Source organism: Arachis stenosperma, chromosome 1 (genome assembly GCF_014773155.1).
Source record: "Arachis stenosperma cultivar V10309 chromosome 1, arast.V10309.gnm1.PFL2, whole genome shotgun sequence".
Taxonomy (NCBI): domain Eukaryota; kingdom Viridiplantae; phylum Streptophyta; class Magnoliopsida; order Fabales; family Fabaceae; genus Arachis; species Arachis stenosperma.
In genome coordinates this window covers 117,806,845-117,825,038 of record NC_080377.1, presented here as the reverse complement: position 1 = coordinate 117,825,038, position 18,194 = coordinate 117,806,845, and the positions used below count along the sequence as shown (strand labels likewise).

Genomic DNA, 18,194 nt, shown 5'->3' with positions numbered 1-18,194 from the left:
GATCACTCACTCATATAAATGACGCTATCATATTTTTCATTTCTAAAACTCACTAACACTCATAATACTAAAGAGAGAATTTCTAATATTTCAAAACATATTCAATTTCATTTATGGAACACACATACAATATACAAGGCATATGTGCCTTTATATAGGCAATGCTTCCTACTAAAATAATAATTTATGAATTACAACTCAATTTTGTAATGACTACTATTTTATGAGTTGGCTTCATGAATCTTCTTTCAACTTGTATTCATGTAGTTTCCATAATCTTCTAATTTAGGATGCTTGGTCTTCAATTTCAATTCAATTTGATTTTGAATTTCTTCAATGTTGTAGAATGTTGTAATTGTACTATTCTCTTAAATGTTCTTCAAAAATCTTCAAGCTTCCAATATGTTAGCTTCTAGCAATATCTAGCAAATTGATGATTATTGTATTCAACTAAAACTTTGCTTCTTCTTTGACCATTTTGACTTAAAAAACTCTTCATGAAAATTCTAGTGATGCAAGTTGATTTATAACGAATTAACATTGCCTCCCTTAAATCAAGCTTGCAGAATTAATCATTCCAAGCATCTTCTTCAATTTGTAAAATAACTCTGTCTTCAATGGCTTTGTAAAGATATCTGCAACTTGTTCTTCAGTTGGACAGTACTCAATCACAACTTCTTTTTCATTCACCAACTCTCTGATTTGTGAAATCGAATATCAATATGCTTCGATCTTCCATGGAATACTGGATTTTTGCAAAGTGCAATAGCTGACTTATTATCGCAAAATATTGTTGTTGGAGTATTTTGTTTCTCGTTCAATTCCTCAAGAATTCTTCTTAGCCAAACTGCTTGTGTTTCACAACTTGCTGCTGCTATATATTCTGCTTCTGCTGTAGATAGTGCTACTACTGGTTGTTTCTTTGACGACCATAAAATTGCACCAGAACCAAGATGAAATACAAACCCTGAAGTACTTTTTCTTGTTTCTATATCTCCGGCCCAATCACTATCAGTGTAGCCAACAAGGTTTACTTCATTAGTATTCTCATAATAAATTCTATCATTTAAAGCACATTTGATATATCGAAGAATTCTCTTTGCCACTTGCAAATGGTTGGTACAAGGCTCCTCCATAAATCTGCTAAGCAAACCAACTCCAAATACAATATCTGGTCTAGTCGCAGTTAAGTACCTTAGACTTCCAATCAAGCTTTTGTAATATGTAGGATTCACTGTTCTTCCTTTATCTTCTCTCAGCAACTTGAACTTCTCTTCGATTGGAGTAGAAACTGGCTTTGAATGCTCCATCTGAAATTTCTTCAAAATATCATTTGCATATTTCTTCTGAGAAATGAAAATCCCATCATCTCTTTGAACCACTTCAATGCCAAGAAAGTAAGACATCAAGCCCATATCTATCATTTCAAAGTGCTTTATCATAGCCTCCCTGAATTCTGCAATTACCTTCAAATTGTTCCCAGTAAAGATCAAATCATCAACATAAAGACACACGATCAAGATATCTCCAGGTTCAACGAACTTGATACAAAGAGTATGCTCAAACGGACATCTTCTAAAACCATTCTCAATGAAATAAGAATCAATCTTCTTGTACCATGCTCTTGGTGCTTGCTTTAAGTCGTACAAAGCTTTCTTCAATTTATAAACTTTATCTTCTTTTCCAAGAACTTCATATCCTGCAGGTTGCTCAACATACACTTCTTCTTCTAAAGTGTCATTTAGAAATGCAGACTTAACATCCATTTGATGTATCTTCCACTTATTTTGAGCCGAGAGTGAAATAATCATACGAATAGTGTCTAATCTAGCAACAGGAGCAAATACTTCAAAGTAGTCGATACCTGATTTTTGTTTGTATCCCTTTGCAACTAATCTTGCTTTGAAATGATCAAATTCACCATTGGGTTTGTACTTAGTCTTGTAAACCCACTTTACTCCAATCGGCTTCTTATCTGTTGGTAAATCTGTCAGCTCCCATGTGTCATTCTTCTCAACGGCATGAATCTCCTCATCCATTGCTTTCTTCCAATTGTTGTCTTTAAAGACTTCTTTAAAGTTCAATGGCTCACAATCTGAAAATAGAGCAAAATTTATGATTTCTTCATCAAATGGATCGTTGTCATTGCCAACTTCATAATCTGCTAATCTAGCAGGTAGTCTCCGCTCTCTTTGAGGTCTTCTAGATGATTCAGGTTGTTCGGTTGCATCTGGTTGTCTTTCTTCTTCATCATCACATGTATTTGAAATTACAATCGGATGCTTTTCTGTCTTTGTGTTCCAGTCCCATATGTCTTTCTCGTCGAACGTCACGTCTCTGCTGATGATCACTTTCTTTGATACTGGATTGTACAACTTGTATGCTTTTGAGTCTGTGCTATAGCCAATAAAGATACACTTCTCACCTTTGTCGTCTAACTTCTTCCTTAATTGATCTGGTACGTGGGCATAAGTAATACACCCAAAGACTCTGAAATGATGAATGGAAGGCCGCTTTCCACTCCAAGCTTCCTCTGGAGTTTTATCACGAACACTTTTTGTTGGACATCTGTTTAAAATATGAACAGCTGTTGCGACTGCTTCTGCCCAAAACTCTTTAGGCATTTGTTTTGACTTGAGCATGCATCTGACCATATCCATGATGGTTCTATTTTTTCTTTCAGCAACTCCATTTTGTTGAGGAGTGTATCTAGTTGTTAGTTGGTGTTGAATTCCGTGTTGCTTAAAGTATTCTGAACATGCAAGATATTCTGTTCCTCTGTCTATTCTGAGAATTTTGATTTTACAGCCACTTTGTTTTTCGACAAACACCTTGAATGTCTTAAAGACATCACATGCTTCTGATTTTTGCTTCGGAAAGTATACCCATGTATATCTACTAAAATCATCAATAAAAGTGATAAAGTACCTGCTACCACCATTACTTAAAACTTCTACAGAACAAAGATCTGAATGCACAATTTCAAGTAATCTTCTAGCTCTCCAAGACTTTCTTGTAGGGAATGGATCTCTGTGCTTCTTTCCCAGTTGACAAATCTCACAAACACAATTGGGAATATGAATCCGTGGTAGACCAGAAACAAGTCATTTTCTTGACAGGTAGTTTAGGCCAGAAAAATGAAAGTGTCCAAACCGCATATGCCACAACTAGTTATCATCAAGTATCACAGAACTCATGCAAGAGGGATTAACATGTTGAATTTTTAACGGAAACATTCTGTTTGAAGTCATCTTTGCTTTATCAATGAACCTTCCATTGTTGTCAAATACAGTGCAATATCCACGATAAGTTATCATCTTATATCCCTTCTCAGATAATTGTCCCATACTCAGTAAATTGTAATCAAGTTCAGGAGCATAGAAAACATCAGAAATATAACTCAGAGAACCATCTTTCAATCTAATTGGTATGTGCCCTTTTCCTTCAATAGGGATCTTTGTACTATTACCAAACTTCAATAATAGTTTAACTGAATCATCTATTGAAGAAAATAACTCCTTTCTATCAGACATATGATTACTGCAAGCATTATCCAAGTACCATATATTTTCATCTTCAGCACATGAATTACTTGTAAAAAATAAAGTCTGAGTACCCGGATTGTCATCAGTATTTTGATGCTGATTTTCTGCAACGAGTGCTTGATTGTTATTCACCATTTTGAATCTGCAATCTGTTGCTTTGTGTCCATACTTTCCACAATGAAAACAGTTGAAATTGGCTCTTTCTTGATAAAAATTGCCTCGACCTCTTCCTCGGTTGACAGGCCTGAAATTCGTTCCACCTCTTCCTTGATTAGGTGGTGTAAAATTGTTGTAACTTCCTTGGTTGTAATTGCCACGACCTCTACCTCTAAAACTTCCTCTACCTCTATTGTGAAAATTAAAACCACGACCTCGTCCTTCTTGTGTACGGCTTGATTCTGCAACGTTGTTGAAATTCACTCGACTTTTCAGGGCTTCCTCGGTTGATTTTTCTGACTTCTCCAGTATTCTACTGATGTGGCTTTCCATGGTTCCTTGCAACTCTGCAATCGTCATAGTATCCATATCGTGGGACTCTAGTATCGTAGTCACCACATGGTCATACTTCATCGGCATGGTGCGAAGAATTTTCTCCACCACTTTGCTATCGGGCATATCTTCTCCATAGACTCTCATCTTATTGACAAGATCTGTAACACGAGTAAAATATTGCTCAACAGTTTCTGAGCTAGACATCTCGTACCTTTCATATTCTCTTCTCAGAGACTGTAGCTTTGCTTTCTGAGCTTTATCTACGCCTTTGTATGACAGCTTCAACGTGTTCCATGCTTCTTTTGTACTTTTGGCATTTGCTATTTTGCCAAACACCGTATAATCTACTCCTTGATGAATTTGAGATAGCGCCAATTGATCTCTCCTTTGTTGGGCAGCATCTGCTCCTTCTTGCAAACCCGGTTCAATGAAGTTCCATATGTTTTGGGCCTTCAAATGGGTAGACATCAAAGTTTCCCAATAACTATAATCAAGTTTCCCATCTAACTTGGAACCGGACCACACAATATTGAAAGTGTTTGCCATACTGACTCTTTGAATAAACAACTATGTGAGAACTCTTCCACACCTCACAAACTCTCAGACACCAGGCGCTGGATTAACCAGCTCTGATACCAAATGTAAATATAATACCCACACTATATTGGCCCTAGGATCACTCACTCATATAAATGACGCTATCATATTTTTCATCTCTCAAACTCACTAACACTCATAATACTAAGGAGAGAATTTCTAATATTTCAAAACATATTCAATTTCATTTATGGAACACACATACAATACACAAGGCATATGTGCCTTTATATAGGCAATGCTTCCTACTAAAATAATAATTTATGAATTACAACTCAATTTTGTAATGACTACTATTTTATAAGTTGGCTTCATGAATCTTCTTTCAACTTGTATTCATGTAGTTTCCATAATCTTCTAATTTAGGATGCTTGGTCTTCAATTTCAATTCAATTTGATTTTGAATTTCTTCAATGTTGTAGAATGTTGTAATTGTACTATTCTCTTGAATGTTCTTTAAAAATCTTCAAGCTTCCAATATGTTAACTTCTAGCAATATCTAGGAAATTGATGATTATTGTATTCAACTAAAATTTTGCTTCTTCTTTGACCATTTTAACTTCAAAAACTCTTCATAAAAATTCTAGTGATGCAAGTTGATTTATAATGAATTAACAGGAAACAATCAGTTTTCATTTATACACCTGATAGTAAAAGCCTTACACCATTCATTCAAAGAGTCATAATCTCGTATCAACAAAACAAGTCCCTAAAGAGGGACATCCAGAAAATCGAATTCAAAACTAGGAAAATAAATCTAAACGCTAAAATCTCAAATTAAGAGAAGTTCATTTAGCCTCCAAATCCATAGAGGGTCCTGCCCTGCCTCTTGAGTGCGTAGACGACATCCATGGCAGTAACTGTCTTACGGCGAGCGTGCTCGGTGTAAGTGACGGCATCGCGAATGACGTTCTCAAGGAAGATCTTGAGAACGCCACGTGTCTCCTCGTAGATGAGACCGCTGATACGCTTGACACCACCACGCCTTGCAAGACGGCGAATGGCGGGCTTGGTGATACCCTGGATGTTATCCCTCAGAACCTTACGGTGGCGCTTAGCTCCTCCCTTTCCGAGGCCCTTGCCACCCTTTCCTCTTCCGGACATGGTTGATAGCTTTTTGTTGAGGCAAATAATACGATGTGGAATTAATGGGCAAAATATGATGAGTTAAAATGTGGAGGATCTGCGAGGTTTTATAAGGTATGATGGTTGGGTTGGGTAGTGATCTTTGTGACGGAGTTGTTTGTAAAGGGGGATCGTTGGATTTGGATTGCTTCATTTTGATTGGCTGAAATGGTAATGGAGGGATAGCGGGGGATTTGAAAATTTGGAATTATTTAAGGGTAAATACTAAATACCAAAGACCGCTCTTCTCATTTTTATTTGAAAACGACTAATTTCTATAAATCTACGATTTTGGTTGTTATTCTACCTAGCCCTTGTATATGTTGTGTAACACCTATTTTAAATCTACGTACTAAATTCTCTAGTTCATTAATGGGGTATGTTTTTTTTTCATCTTTGTGTACAATGTCATATATGTTTCGGCTTACTTGTACGCTAAACTGGATCATTGTGTATATTTAGGGTCGAAAATCTTTTTTTTTGTCACCAACATTTGGGGCCAATTTCGGTCATCATAAACATTTTTTTTTAAAGGAAAAAAATTTACCGAGTTTCATGATAGAGCTTGGTCTCAATTCAGTCATTAACATACATGGGTTTGAGAATCTCCATTCTCAAATGAAAATATACAAAGCAGAGAAGTAGAAAATTCTCCATCGTGAAGAACAAAGTTAGTTTTTTATTAACGAGTGAATATTATAATAAAACATAGAGCAAAATGCAGCTAACGTGCCCATTACTTTTCCTTAATTCACAAAGATTCAGAACATAGTTCAATTCCGAACATACACAAAAAAAGTGTAAGAATTTTTCAACCAGTGCAGACCAGGCATGAACCTTCAAGAAGGTACACTCATTAATAATAGACAATTATCACCAAATATGCTATAATTGATTAATTCGTCATAGAATTGGAGAACTGAGGCAGAAGCGGAACATCATGTACTATTATAAATTTCGTATTGCACGAAACCAGAGCTACAATCAGATTGAAACAACAACTTCTACCTATGACTAATCCACAATATAAACTCAGAGCCAACTAAAAGCATTGTTAAATACTCAATTGAAGAGCTAGTCCACAATATAATATGAACAAAAGCATATTCATCGAAGCAGAGACTATAATAAACCCTAATTCCGTAAACAATGCTAAAAATCCCCAATTTGAGATGAGGTTTAGCCTCCAAAACCATAGAGAGTCCTGCCTTGCCTCTTGAGAGCATAGACGACATCCATGGCAGTAACTGTCTTGCGGCGAGCGTGCTCAGTGTAGGTCACGGCGTCACGAATGACGTTCTCAAGGAAGATCTTGAGAACACCACGTGTCTCCTCGTAAATGAGACCGCTGATACGCTTCACACCGCCACGCCTTGCGAGACGGCGAATGGCGGGTTTGGTGATACCCTGGATGTTATCCCTCAGTACCTTACGGTGACGCTTAGCTCCTCCCTTTCCGAGGCCCTTACCTCCCTTTCCTCTTCCAGACATGGCTGATGCTGATTGGATGCTACTCCAAAAGAAATACAATGAGTGACGAGTGTAGTGAGAAGTGGAAGAAGAAGTTGGGATCTGGAGTTTATATAACGTGAGACGATACACTTGCGACCGTTGGATTCGATGCTTATCCGTGTCATTGAGTTACTTCCACGTTTTCACCGTTGGATCTGAAATGCTTCATTGTGATTGGACATATACGGCAAAAACTAATTCGTGGAGAGTGATTGTGCCCGCGGGATTTTTTGGTCTGAAAATAAACCACGTTTTTGGACTGAAGTAGTGATAATGGGCTACAAAAAAGGCTGACCCATCTATGCTAAAATATGTAACGGAAGCCCATATCAGAAACCTGGAGAACAGGGCAGAAATATTCCTTCCCAATCAGATCTCTCTCTGTTCGCAGCGCAATGGCCAATTCTTGTGCACCCAACTCACTCAGAAAACAAATCACCCACGTCATTTTCGACATGGACGGTCTCTTGCTCGGTACCTCTCTCTACTATACACTACTCGTATGTGATACTCTCCATTTGTCTCCAGCTTGGTTCACTCTTATTAGCTTTGCCAAGTTTAGGATTCTGAATCTGCTATTTTCTTTTCTGTTACATTACTTGCATAAGTCATGCATTCAACAACTGCATTTCAAGTGCTATTGCTAGGGAGATTTATGATTATGATGGAGAATTACGCTTTTTTGCAGACACGGAGAAATTCTACACTGAGGTTCAGGAAAAGATACTAGCCAGATACAACAAAACATTCGATTGGAGCCTCAAGGCCAAGATGATGGGAAGGAAAGCAATAGAAGCTGCTAGGGTCTTCGTTGAAGAGAGTGGAATTAGCGATTCTCTTAGCGCCGAGCAGTTTTTGGTTGAAAGAGAGGAGATGCTTCAGGAATTGTTCCCAACAAGTGAGCTCATGCCAGGTATATTTTGAAAAAATGTAGATTGGACCTCTTTTTCTTTTTAACATTCCTATCCCTAGTAACTATGGAAACTAGAATTCTGGAATTGGCATTTAAGATCATTAGAGAATGCTATCAAACAGGCATTGTTAAATGGATGCCTTTAATAGCAGTAGCTTAGATCGGGACACTTTTTTGTTTTGCAATATCAGTAAATTAAATCAATGCCGCCATGCTTGGCTGCTTTGAAACACATATCTTAGACAGCGGTGAGATTGGCTCTGCTGTCAAGGGTTAGTTTTCTGTTTTCATATGCAACCATGCTTATATATTGTCCCTGTTTGGTTTGTATATTATAGGTGCTGATCGTTTACTCAGACATTTACATGCAAAAGGTGTTCCAATTGCCTTGGCAACTGGGTATGTTTTTTTTTTTTTTTTTTATTCTTGTTGGTTTTGTTTTGATGTATAAAGAAGCGATTGTTTTCTGTCATGCATCTATTTGGAAGGAAATTTTTTTATGAAGTTGTATCGAAATTTAATGTACAGTTCTCACAAGCGACACTTTGAATTGAAAACTCAAAGACATGGTGAACTCTTTGCTTTGATGCATCATGTTGTTCTTGGTGATGACCCTGAAGTTAAACAAGGCAAACCATCTCCAGATGTATTTCTTGCAGCAGCCAAGAGATTTGAGGTATACCAATTACCATGTTATGAATACCTTACAATTACCAGATGACAAAAATGACTGCAGATTGAGTGGTTACAATTGACTTTTCTTTTTCCTAATCTGAACTTGGTATTGGATTCGTTTTTAGTTGTTTTATTTCAAACTCTGTAGTTAGTAGTCGTATATGGTGATGTTGTAGTTAATGTTCAGCTGGTCAACAGGGTGGACCGGCAGATCCTTCTAACGTTCTTGTTTTTGAAGATGCACCTTCAGGAGTTCTTGCAGCTAAAAATGCTGGGATGTAAGTAGATTGAGCCATTGAAAAATATCCCTGTTCTTTTCTTTTATTTTCATTTTTTCATCTAAACAAATTTTGTTTCCAAAAACATTTTCCGACGTTTAATAGAATGAATATAAGTTGATAGATTTATCAGTTCCATATGTTGCATTATTGCTTCCTAACAGTTATTACAGATTGCGTCTTCGTATTGACTTTATGTCACTTTGAATTAGGATCATTTCTTTCTCTGCCTCTTTCTCTAATCTCTAGTATATACGATACACGACACCATTGTGCAATATGTTTAGTATGTCCTAGGAGTGAAAACTATGAATTGTAAATATTAGTGTTCACAGGCAAGTGAGCGGATTTGACTTCCACCATCTTTTATATTCTAATGATGGCTTAAGTTTGAGTGGAAACTAATCTAATTTTTAGCGGCAGCTGATAAGTTCTGCCAACCAGATGCAATCACTGAAAAAAGGGATCTGTTGAGTCTGATAGATCGTCCCAACTGTTCTGTTATCAAAGTAGGAATCTGTTATTGCTTACTTAATTATGAATTGATTTCTTACCTATAAACATTCCAAGAATTGAAATCCTCCTCATTTGTTAGCTCTGAAAGTTTGAGGTGGCTAATGGCTTGCATGGTATTGGTGGAATTTCAAGCATGATAAGCTCTAATATTTTAAAAATTATGTTACACTATTTAGTTTCAAAAGTTAAGAACTTAGTACTACATCTAAGTCTAACTCGTGAGCGGGCTAATAATATCATTTGAAAAATGAAAAGCAAAGTGATCAATCAAACCCCATGCTTAACAGAAAATGGATACAAAATTTTGTCTGATATTGATCTGATGGTAATATAGCATTCAATGTGATACGGGTACCTCTGAACACTATGTAATGATGGTGGTGTTTTTACTTGTTCCTATTTCTTGCCTAAATCAATATTCAGTTGCATGTTGTTTGGATAAATATAGATACATTGTGCAATTTGATGTAGTAGTAGAGATTTAAATTTATTCTTGATGTTGATCTCTTTCTGTTACGTGTCTGTCACACAGGTTTGTTGTTATGGTTCCGGATCCAAGACTGGACAAGTCTTTTCATGATACAGCAGATCTAGTCTTAAACTCATTGATGGATTTCAACCCTAGTGAATGGGGTTTACCACCCTTCTAAGATAATGGAAGCTTAAGTTAAACCTCCAGATGCCGTACAGTTTCCACTGCGGTCAGAAAAAAGCTGGCACCACTGATGTACAACTATATTTATGACTCATTAATCCATTTCCATAGAATGTCAGTTTCTGTCTTTTTTTTTTTTTTGCTGCATTGTCAGCTATTACATTGTTTGACGTTCATATTCTGTGTTCTTGATAATACTGCTACTAATAATGTTGCCATCACCTTTCACCAATACGGCTTTAGATTTGGGACCATGGTCTATGTATTTGCTTAGTATTACATATTTCCTTACGTATGTAGCATAAAACGTGAATGTATTTGATGTCAAAACTCTACTATATAGGCTAGTAATAATTAAGTTGCCTAATAAAACAACGGTTTTCAACTTTCATAGTTTATTTACAGATTGAAACGTAACTGGAAGCGGGTGTTAGCTGGTTGGTTATCCTATTATAAAATAAATGTCGGTTTGATTATTACTTTGGTATATTTAAAATTTTAAATGCAATTTATTTGTTTTGAAAAAAATGTTGACTATTTTGAAATAAAATAAATAATAAATATATTCTGAGAGAATAACTAATGCACTGCTTGTTGGTAACAATATTTCCAACTTGGTAATTAGTGCAACTTTATTGGCTTTTTGTTGGTTTTTATAGGTCATAAAAACCTCATATATGTTACTTTAAACTCAGTTGTCTTGTTTGGAGCTTTTAAATAAACACTACCTTATTATATTTACTACTAATCCCTGTGTTCCAACTTAGTAGCCAAGTCATTTGGAGTGGGAGGTTGACATGCAACATCTCTATCATTAATTTTGTACAAAGATTAAAATTAGGAAATAGAAAATAAATCTTTTGAATAGCAGAAGGGGTATGTTATGTTATTAATTTTGTTCAATAGCAATTGGAATGTCATTGTTCTATTTACACATAAAGACTTACTTGAACTATTCAAACTAAACAAGGATAATGTAACTTTCCCCTTCCCCATTAATCATGTATATCAGATTCCCCATCCTTCTGTCTGCTTTTCAGTGTTCACTTAACTGTTGACTTGTTGGCAGTGGTCCTCTACATTTATCTTCCTGTGGTCCATATTTATTGATTTAAATAAATTGGAGTAAGATTTTGCCCCTGGCCTTTAGGTTTGAAAGCTAATTTAGAGGCTCCAAATTTAAATTGGTGGTTCCATAACTTGTCATCTGGTCAGTTAAGACCTGGTAATGGATAGATAAAAGAATCTCTAGAGTTGGATGTAGGATGAGAAATAGGGAGGAGCATGTGGGAAGATATAAGATATATATGTTAGTAGTGGTTCACATGCACATGAACACAATATATGTTAGGTTCATTCGGAAGTGTTTTAAGATATAAAGTAGAGTCAGTGATACTAAAATAATGAAAAAATAAATTATTATTTTACAATGAATTACGTAAATATATATATATATATATATATATATATATATATATATTTTAAAATATATTTGTGTCACTCAATATCTTATTGTATTAAAGCTCATCTGCATGCAAGGTAAATAAATTTTTTAAGGTCTGTATTTGTACAATATACTGTATCAAGATATTTTTAATTAAAATGTTTGTTTGAAAATGAACTAAATAATAATAGGGGAAATATTATTCTCTTAGATCATACGTTTAATTCATGCTTTAAAAATATTTACAACTAATCATTTTAATTTACAATATTAAAAGTTATATTAAAAAAATTAAAAAAACTAAGTTATAAATAAACTACTAATTATATATGGTGTGTATAATAAAATAAAGGGAAAGTATGAGTAGCCAATGGAATACTTGTACAATGGGTACAATAGAGGTTTATGGAATATTAGAGATATAACTATTAGTGTTACCTTTTTTTATCAGCTGAAGTTTTTGGGATGAGTGGTATCATAACATGGTATTAGAGTGCTAAATTCGAAAGGTCAAGAGTTCGAGGAGTTCGATTCTTGTTGAATCCTAAAATTAATTTAATCTTTTTGGGAAGATGTTTATTATAGTAATCGGATGGTTATAAATAAATATACTACAATTAGCATGTAACAATCTTTTTATTAAATAGAGGAGTGTGTGATTCTTATGCTTATTTATTATAGGGAAGGGGAAATTAGAGAGATAGGGAAATGGATATGTAGATTGAACCCTAAAGATAACAAATCTTGTCACATGAACCAAGAGATGTGCCACTGGAAATGAATTTTAGATTTGCGACGGATTAATTTTGGTTTGTGGAACGGTAGGATACTGTGAAAAAAAAAAAAAGCCTAGAAGAAAATTCCTGGGCAGGCCTATTTAAGAGAGCAAATATTATATTGTTTCAAGTGGTAGTAAGCATTCATCATTTCCTGTTAAAGTCTAGTAATTAAATATAGAAGTTTTTAGTTTTTGTATAGACATAATTAAAGATTTGATCGACGACCAACTAGAGAACAAGAGAATCAAAACCACTTGTAGTGAAGGGCACTGGAAGAGACATATTTAATTTGACTCATTACTATTTCAATACTAGAAATGATACATAATCAAAGTATATTGTTATTTATTTATTTGTTACTATTTCAAACTTGTCATCAAAGGAAAGTTGAAACTAAACTTGAGTGCAAAACGAGATAACTCAAGAGTTGTATATATTTTCTATTCATAAATTAGAACCGTACCTAAAAGAAAAAGGGTTTTTCCTATATAGTACGTCGTTATCAGTACATTTATAATCTTGGATATCTTCATGTAATATGTATATAGTTTAAAATGCTTAGGTTTTTTTGGGGGATTGTTGAGGGAATTTGCTTTCTTCCTAATGAAATTAGGATTGCTATATCCATTGACGATTCATTAAGAATTGAATTCTCTTATTAAAGGCATACTGTAATACTGTATAATTCTATCTATATATTAGCGAGCTAGGGCAACATTGTTATCGATAAAGAAAAAGTAAAATATACTAATAATTGATCTATTTTCCATTTAGTTCTTAATTTAGATGTATTTTATACGTCTAAGAAAAATCAATTTGTAATTAGTTAATAGTAATTAATTTTTTATTGTAAAAATATTTTTTTATATTTTTTTTCAGGATTTAAGATTTAGGATTAGAATTTAAAATTTACAATTTAAAACGTATGGTTTAAAATTTAGGATAAAAAAATATTTAAAAAAAATAATTCATATTAATTAAAAAAAATTGACCCCTACTTGAGCTTGTCTAAGAATATATAATGATGTGCAAAAATCATTTTTAAGGAAGGAGGGGGACTTAAAAAGACTTCCTTTTTTTTTTCATCTAAGGAACATTGAAGATGCTACTTGAGAAACTGTGCGAATGAAGTAGGGTGGAGGAGTTGTCCATGAATATGGAAATGCATCAATGTCAAAGCCTAAATGATCCCTTGTGTGCACTTAACCTAGCAAGGGAGCAAATATGAGAGTGTTCCACATACTACATTGTTACTTTTTAATGACATGCATATTGGACCATTATTATACTACTATAAGCTAACAAAACACTACTACATACCACTTATTATTAATAATGGAGCTTTCATATTCATCTATCTTAATGCATGCCAACTGAAAACGTATTATGTGAACATTGATTTAAGAAACAGTTCTCTTTTTCTGTGGTAAAAAGAATAAAATAATGAAACAAAGATATCGTAGCCCAATGAATCAAACGTAACCAAGATGCAAGCTAAGAGCTTCATTCAAACCCCTTTTATTCATACAAATATATATAGCCAGCACACACTACTGAACCAGAATTTTTGTATGTATGGACTCATTCCCCTATGCATCATCAACACACATATTTTCTTTCTAGCCTCCACCGTCCAATTTATTTGAGTACTAGTTTCTCTACTATCTTTACTTCTACATGCACACAACATATTCAAATCATTACCAAATTAATAAGCAACAACAACCAACTGATGAAGAAGCTACTCATTCCTCTCTTGTACTTGTACCTTTCCTTGACCTTGAGTTTCCCTTCGCTGGAACAATCCGGATTCTCTTCGCCACACGTACAAAATCCCTAATTATTATTAGTAATTTAGTATTATAAATAATATCCAATTAATTAATTAATAATTACCGGTAATTTTGAACAAATAAATAAAAAGAAATTAAGAGAATTGAAGCTTACTTCCAAGAAAGGTCACCGGCAAGAAGAAGATCGTTCTCGATATCTTCATAAGCAATAAGGTGACCGGGAATGGCGTTTGACAGATCAAGATTATTATTATTATTATTATTATCATCATCATAGTCAGAGTTTGCTCCTGTTCCTGATGAATCTGCACCGTCCACAAACATCTGCCGAAGTGCCTTTGCTAGGCTCTGGTAGCTGCCGTGGTTATGGAGGCTGATGCGGTGGCAGATCGAACGGCCTTCGAGAACCACCGTGACTGCAGGCACTACTGTGGAAACTAGATCGTCGTCTTCGAGGCCAGGGAAGCCTTGCAATTTGCCATTCTTATTACCATAGAAAGGCAAAGAAGAAGAAGGATTAGTACTATTATTGGAAGGTGCAGCACCGATCACGATCTGTCTTCTACCACTACTTTCTTGCCATCTCCGTTTCAAGGAGGGGTCAAAACTGTTCATCATATTGGAAAATACTTGATGATGAAGCTAGTAGCCTAGTAACTAGAAGAGAGACACGCACACGCACGCGCACGCGCACACACAAGTGAGTAAATGATGGATGTAAATATGAATGCAGGAGGGGATAGTATGTTATGTAGCTTAGGTATGAAAACTGATGGAAGTGGATCGGAAATTAAAGTAGTGAAAGTGAAAAGGGGATTTAATGTTAAGAAGAAGAATGGAGTTTGGTAAAAGAGAGTTAAAGAAGGCTTTAAATTTGTTCTGCTAGCTCTTGCTGGGGGCACTGCATGTATGTATGTGACTTCATATACTTCTTCTTCTTCTTGATCGATCTTCTTGAGAGAAGAGAGAGAGAGAGAGCACAAATGTCGGAAGGGATCAGATGGGTGTCTATATGCACGACGCACCCCAGCCTCCTCCCTCCCACGACCTTTTGAGTTATAATTTATTAACAAATAATTTAATTATTTAATTATTTTTAATTATTAATTTTACGTTAATACAATAATTACATGTATATTTTTATTTTAATACAATAACTACATTAAAAATATTAATTAAAAAATTAAAAAGATATAATATTAAAATTTTTAATACAATTATTATATATTTATTAAAATAATTTTTTTTATTAATAATAATTTTGATATATATTCTTAAATCACATAATAAATAAATATACATTGAATTTTAAAAGTATTATATATATCATTTAATTTATTTTTAATACATATTTTATATTTTAATATCTATCCTATAATAGTGAACGATTTTAATTTATGTTTGCTACGGTTGATTTAGTTTTTTCTATTTTCAAGCCCATTTATTAAAGCATACGTCCCCTAATGATAACTTTTCATTTTCTTCTCTTTCTAAAATATCTAACTCACTTCTCCAACTCTACGTACTGTTTTTTATTTGAGTTTCTTCCTCACCATCAATCACACTTCTCATGCTTTTTTTTTTCCCTTCCTTTCTTCACTTAACTCCACTTTTCTCTGATCTCTTCCTCCTTTTTTCCCTGGCTTTAATTAATTTGTGGAAAACAGAGAAAGGAAAGAGGCAGAGAGCTAGTGAGAGAGAATGAATTAAGTTAGGCAAGTGGGTAGTAATTGTAGGTAGGGAGAGGACGAGATCGAAGAGTGTGGGGATGTTTGCTTGTGATTGCAAAAGAAGGTGTTCCCCATAAAATAAATGCATCCATTTCTTTATTCCATGCACTCCTCCTTAGTTTATCCTAGAATTATTATTAATATATATATTCAGTAATGCTAAGATGATAAAAAATAATAAATTCAAACAATTTAAATTTATCTTATTTAATATTTATTTATTGTAAGAATGAATTAATATTTTTTTGTTATTAAATATTTTCAATATACATTTTACCTAACAATTGTTTTAAAATTATTTATTGAGAAAATCTTATATATATAGTTGGCAGTCATACCAATTTAATTGGATCAGTTAGTTAAATATATAGAAGGGGCTATAATAAACTATGACCAAACTCAAAGCTTGGCCTGAAGGCGATAGTTGCCACTCCTAGTCATATATCATATATCATATATATTATAACAAAAGACAATATATTTTAATGTATATATATTTCAAATTTATTAATTATAGATCTAATAATAAAGCTCAATACAATTTTTCTTTGTTTGGGTGCCAAGGTATATTTTGTTAGGCACATTTATTTTCAGAATATTATATATATATATATATATATATATTGCTTAATTTTTTTCTTTGAAAAAGTCAACATAAAGTTCTAAAACTTAAAAAATTTGGAATATTGAAATGTATATAAGTTTTTAAATATTTAAATGTCTGAAATTTGATTATTAGCTTATTTTTACAAAACCGATGCAAATATGAATGCAACAGCTAATAAAGGAAAAACAAATGATTGCTAGTTTTAGTTGCATTTGAATGTAGCAGGTGATTGTTGTGAAGACACAAGACTAATTAAAATAACTATTATAGTTTAATTATCATGGGGATGGACATAAGAAAATGAATTAAAGCGTAGAGATAAAGCAATGTTATCTTTGCCTACGAGATTACAGTAGTACATACTAATAAATTAGGGTTAAAACAATCTTGAAATTTGAAGTGTGAATTAGTAACAGTGGGGACGACCGCGTTGCAGTCGCCGAACGGTTTGCCAAGTTGAGGAACCCCAAATATGATGTGTTTACTAGCTATCACTCATAGCTGTATTTCACACCTATAACTATAATAGAAAATGAGGCTAATTTTTTTTTATATTGGAAGGGTGTGTGAGTTGTGCTTGATTATGGTGTATACAGGTGTTAGACACAAGTGTGGGACAGGGAGAAATCGGACCGTCCGAGTTCTTTGTTAAAAAATTCGTTAATCACAAATCGGACCGTCCGATTAGTTTTTGTTTTTTTTTTTATTTATTTAACATGAAATCGGACCCTCCGTGTACAGGTTTTTTTTTTTGTTTTTTTTAAAAACCGAAAACGGACTCTCCGTTTTCTATTTTTTTTTTTTAATTTTTCCTTTAAAACAAAACGGACCCTCCGTTTTTAGGTTTTTTTTTTTTTTTTTTTTTTAAAAAATCAAAACGGACTGTCCGAGTTGTGATTGTTTATTTGAAAAAAAAAATAAAACAAACAAATCGATGCATCCGATTTGTGCATCCCATACCAATGTAAAACACGTTTCTGTTCACAGCTTCTTGTTATACACTTCTCTCTCTCCCACATAAAAAATAACAAGCGCTAGAAAATGACAGGTAATCAAAACAAATTAACACAAAATAGTTAAAATTTATCTAATTTAATAATAATTAATAAAATAAAAGTTAAATATAATTTATTTTATTACATCATCACTGAAAATTCGAATTTCAATGTTCTTTTAAGTAGTGTTTGGTGGAGAGACAGAAATAAAAATATTAAGATTGGGAGATAAAGACTAAGAGACAGAGATTAAAATAAATCTTAGTATTTTTTTTAGTGCAAAATGGGAGACAGAAATTAAAACAAGAATAAAATTTTAATTTAATTTACACAAAGAGTAAAATTGGAATTAATTAATTGAAATAATAGTATTTTAGGTATAAAATATTATTAAAGTTTCAATCTCCATCTCTAAAAATTTTAGCTCCCTGTATCTCTACTTTTTGAAAGTACTGAAATAATAAAATTTTAGAGATAGAGACAAAAATTTTAATATCAATCTCTAAACCAACAAACATAATATTGAATTTCAATCTCT

The 18,194-nt window shown here is 33.6% G+C and overlaps 5 protein-coding genes across 6 annotated transcripts; 1 reads left to right on the top strand and 4 right to left on the bottom strand.

Annotated features, from left to right (window-relative positions):
* Nucleotides 1–3,167: 3,167 nt before the first annotated feature.
* Nucleotides 3,168–4,583, bottom strand: LOC130984842 (uncharacterized). Its single transcript, XM_057907609.1, has one exon. The coding sequence runs from the start codon at nucleotides 4,581–4,583 to the stop codon at nucleotides 3,168–3,170; it is 1,416 nt and encodes a 471-aa protein (XP_057763592.1).
* Nucleotides 4,584–5,246: 663 nt separating this feature from the next.
* Nucleotides 5,247–5,844, bottom strand: LOC130967847 (histone H4). The gene has a single exon (XM_057892883.1). The coding sequence runs from the start codon at nucleotides 5,736–5,738 to the stop codon at nucleotides 5,427–5,429; it is 312 nt and encodes a 103-aa protein (XP_057748866.1). The 5' UTR covers nucleotides 5,739–5,844; the 3' UTR covers nucleotides 5,247–5,426.
* Nucleotides 5,845–6,679: 835 nt separating this feature from the next.
* On the bottom strand, nucleotides 6,680–7,307 carry LOC130967831 (histone H4). Its single transcript, XM_057892864.1, has one exon. It carries the CDS (start codon nucleotides 7,248–7,250, stop codon nucleotides 6,939–6,941), a length of 312 nt encoding a protein of 103 aa, XP_057748847.1. The 5' UTR covers nucleotides 7,251–7,307; the 3' UTR covers nucleotides 6,680–6,938.
* A 268-nt stretch (nucleotides 7,308–7,575) lies between these two features.
* On the top strand, nucleotides 7,576–10,573 carry LOC130967812 ((DL)-glycerol-3-phosphatase 2). Its single transcript, XM_057892831.1, has 6 exons — nucleotides 7,576–7,745; nucleotides 7,960–8,184; nucleotides 8,523–8,583; nucleotides 8,713–8,860; nucleotides 9,058–9,137; nucleotides 10,186–10,573. Exons 1-6 carry the CDS (start codon nucleotides 7,667–7,669, stop codon nucleotides 10,301–10,303), a joined length of 711 nt encoding a protein of 236 aa, XP_057748814.1. The 5' UTR covers nucleotides 7,576–7,666; the 3' UTR covers nucleotides 10,304–10,573.
* A 3,477-nt stretch (nucleotides 10,574–14,050) lies between these two features.
* LOC130967819 (auxin-responsive protein IAA33) lies at nucleotides 14,051–15,273 on the bottom strand. 2 transcript variants are annotated; one of them, XM_057892843.1, is made up of 2 exons: nucleotides 14,479–15,273; nucleotides 14,051–14,367 (listed from the first exon to the last, which is right to left on the bottom strand). In XM_057892843.1, the coding sequence occupies exons 1-2, from the start codon at nucleotides 14,940–14,942 to the stop codon at nucleotides 14,277–14,279; spliced, it is 555 nt and encodes a 184-aa protein (XP_057748826.1). In that variant the 5' UTR covers nucleotides 14,943–15,273; the 3' UTR covers nucleotides 14,051–14,276. The 2 variants fall into 2 exon arrangements, with proteins under 2 accessions (XP_057748826.1, XP_057748835.1); XM_057892852.1 differs by having other exon boundaries at nucleotides 14,108–14,345.
* Nucleotides 15,274–18,194: the final 2,921 nt, after the last annotated feature.

Bases quoted from the DNA above. Each gene is read 5' to 3' on its own strand.
- LOC130984842 (XM_057907609.1), bottom strand. From the start codon at position 4,583: ATGGCAAACACTTTCAATATTGTGTGGTCCGGTTCCAAGTTAGATGGG.
- LOC130967847 (XM_057892883.1), bottom strand. From the start codon at position 5,738: ATGTCCGGAAGAGGAAAGGGTGGCAAGGGCCTCGGAAAGGGAGGAGCT.
- LOC130967831 (XM_057892864.1), bottom strand. From the start codon at position 7,250: ATGTCTGGAAGAGGAAAGGGAGGTAAGGGCCTCGGAAAGGGAGGAGCT.
- LOC130967812 (XM_057892831.1), top strand. From the start codon at position 7,667: ATGGCCAATTCTTGTGCACCCAACTCACTCAGAAAACAAATCACCCAC. The intron at 7,746-7,959 runs GTACCTCTCTCT...GCTTTTTTGCAG, and splicing joins CATGGACGGTCTCTTGCTCG to ACACGGAGAAATTCTACACT. The intron at 8,185-8,522 runs GTATATTTTGAA...TGTATATTATAG, and splicing joins AACAAGTGAGCTCATGCCAG to GTGCTGATCGTTTACTCAGA.
- LOC130967819 (XM_057892843.1), bottom strand. From the start codon at position 14,942: ATGATGAACAGTTTTGACCCCTCCTTGAAACGGAGATGGCAAGAAAGT. The intron at 14,368-14,478 runs GTAAGCTTCAAT...AATAATAATTAG, and splicing joins GCCGGTGACCTTTCTTGGAA to GGATTTTGTACGTGTGGCGA.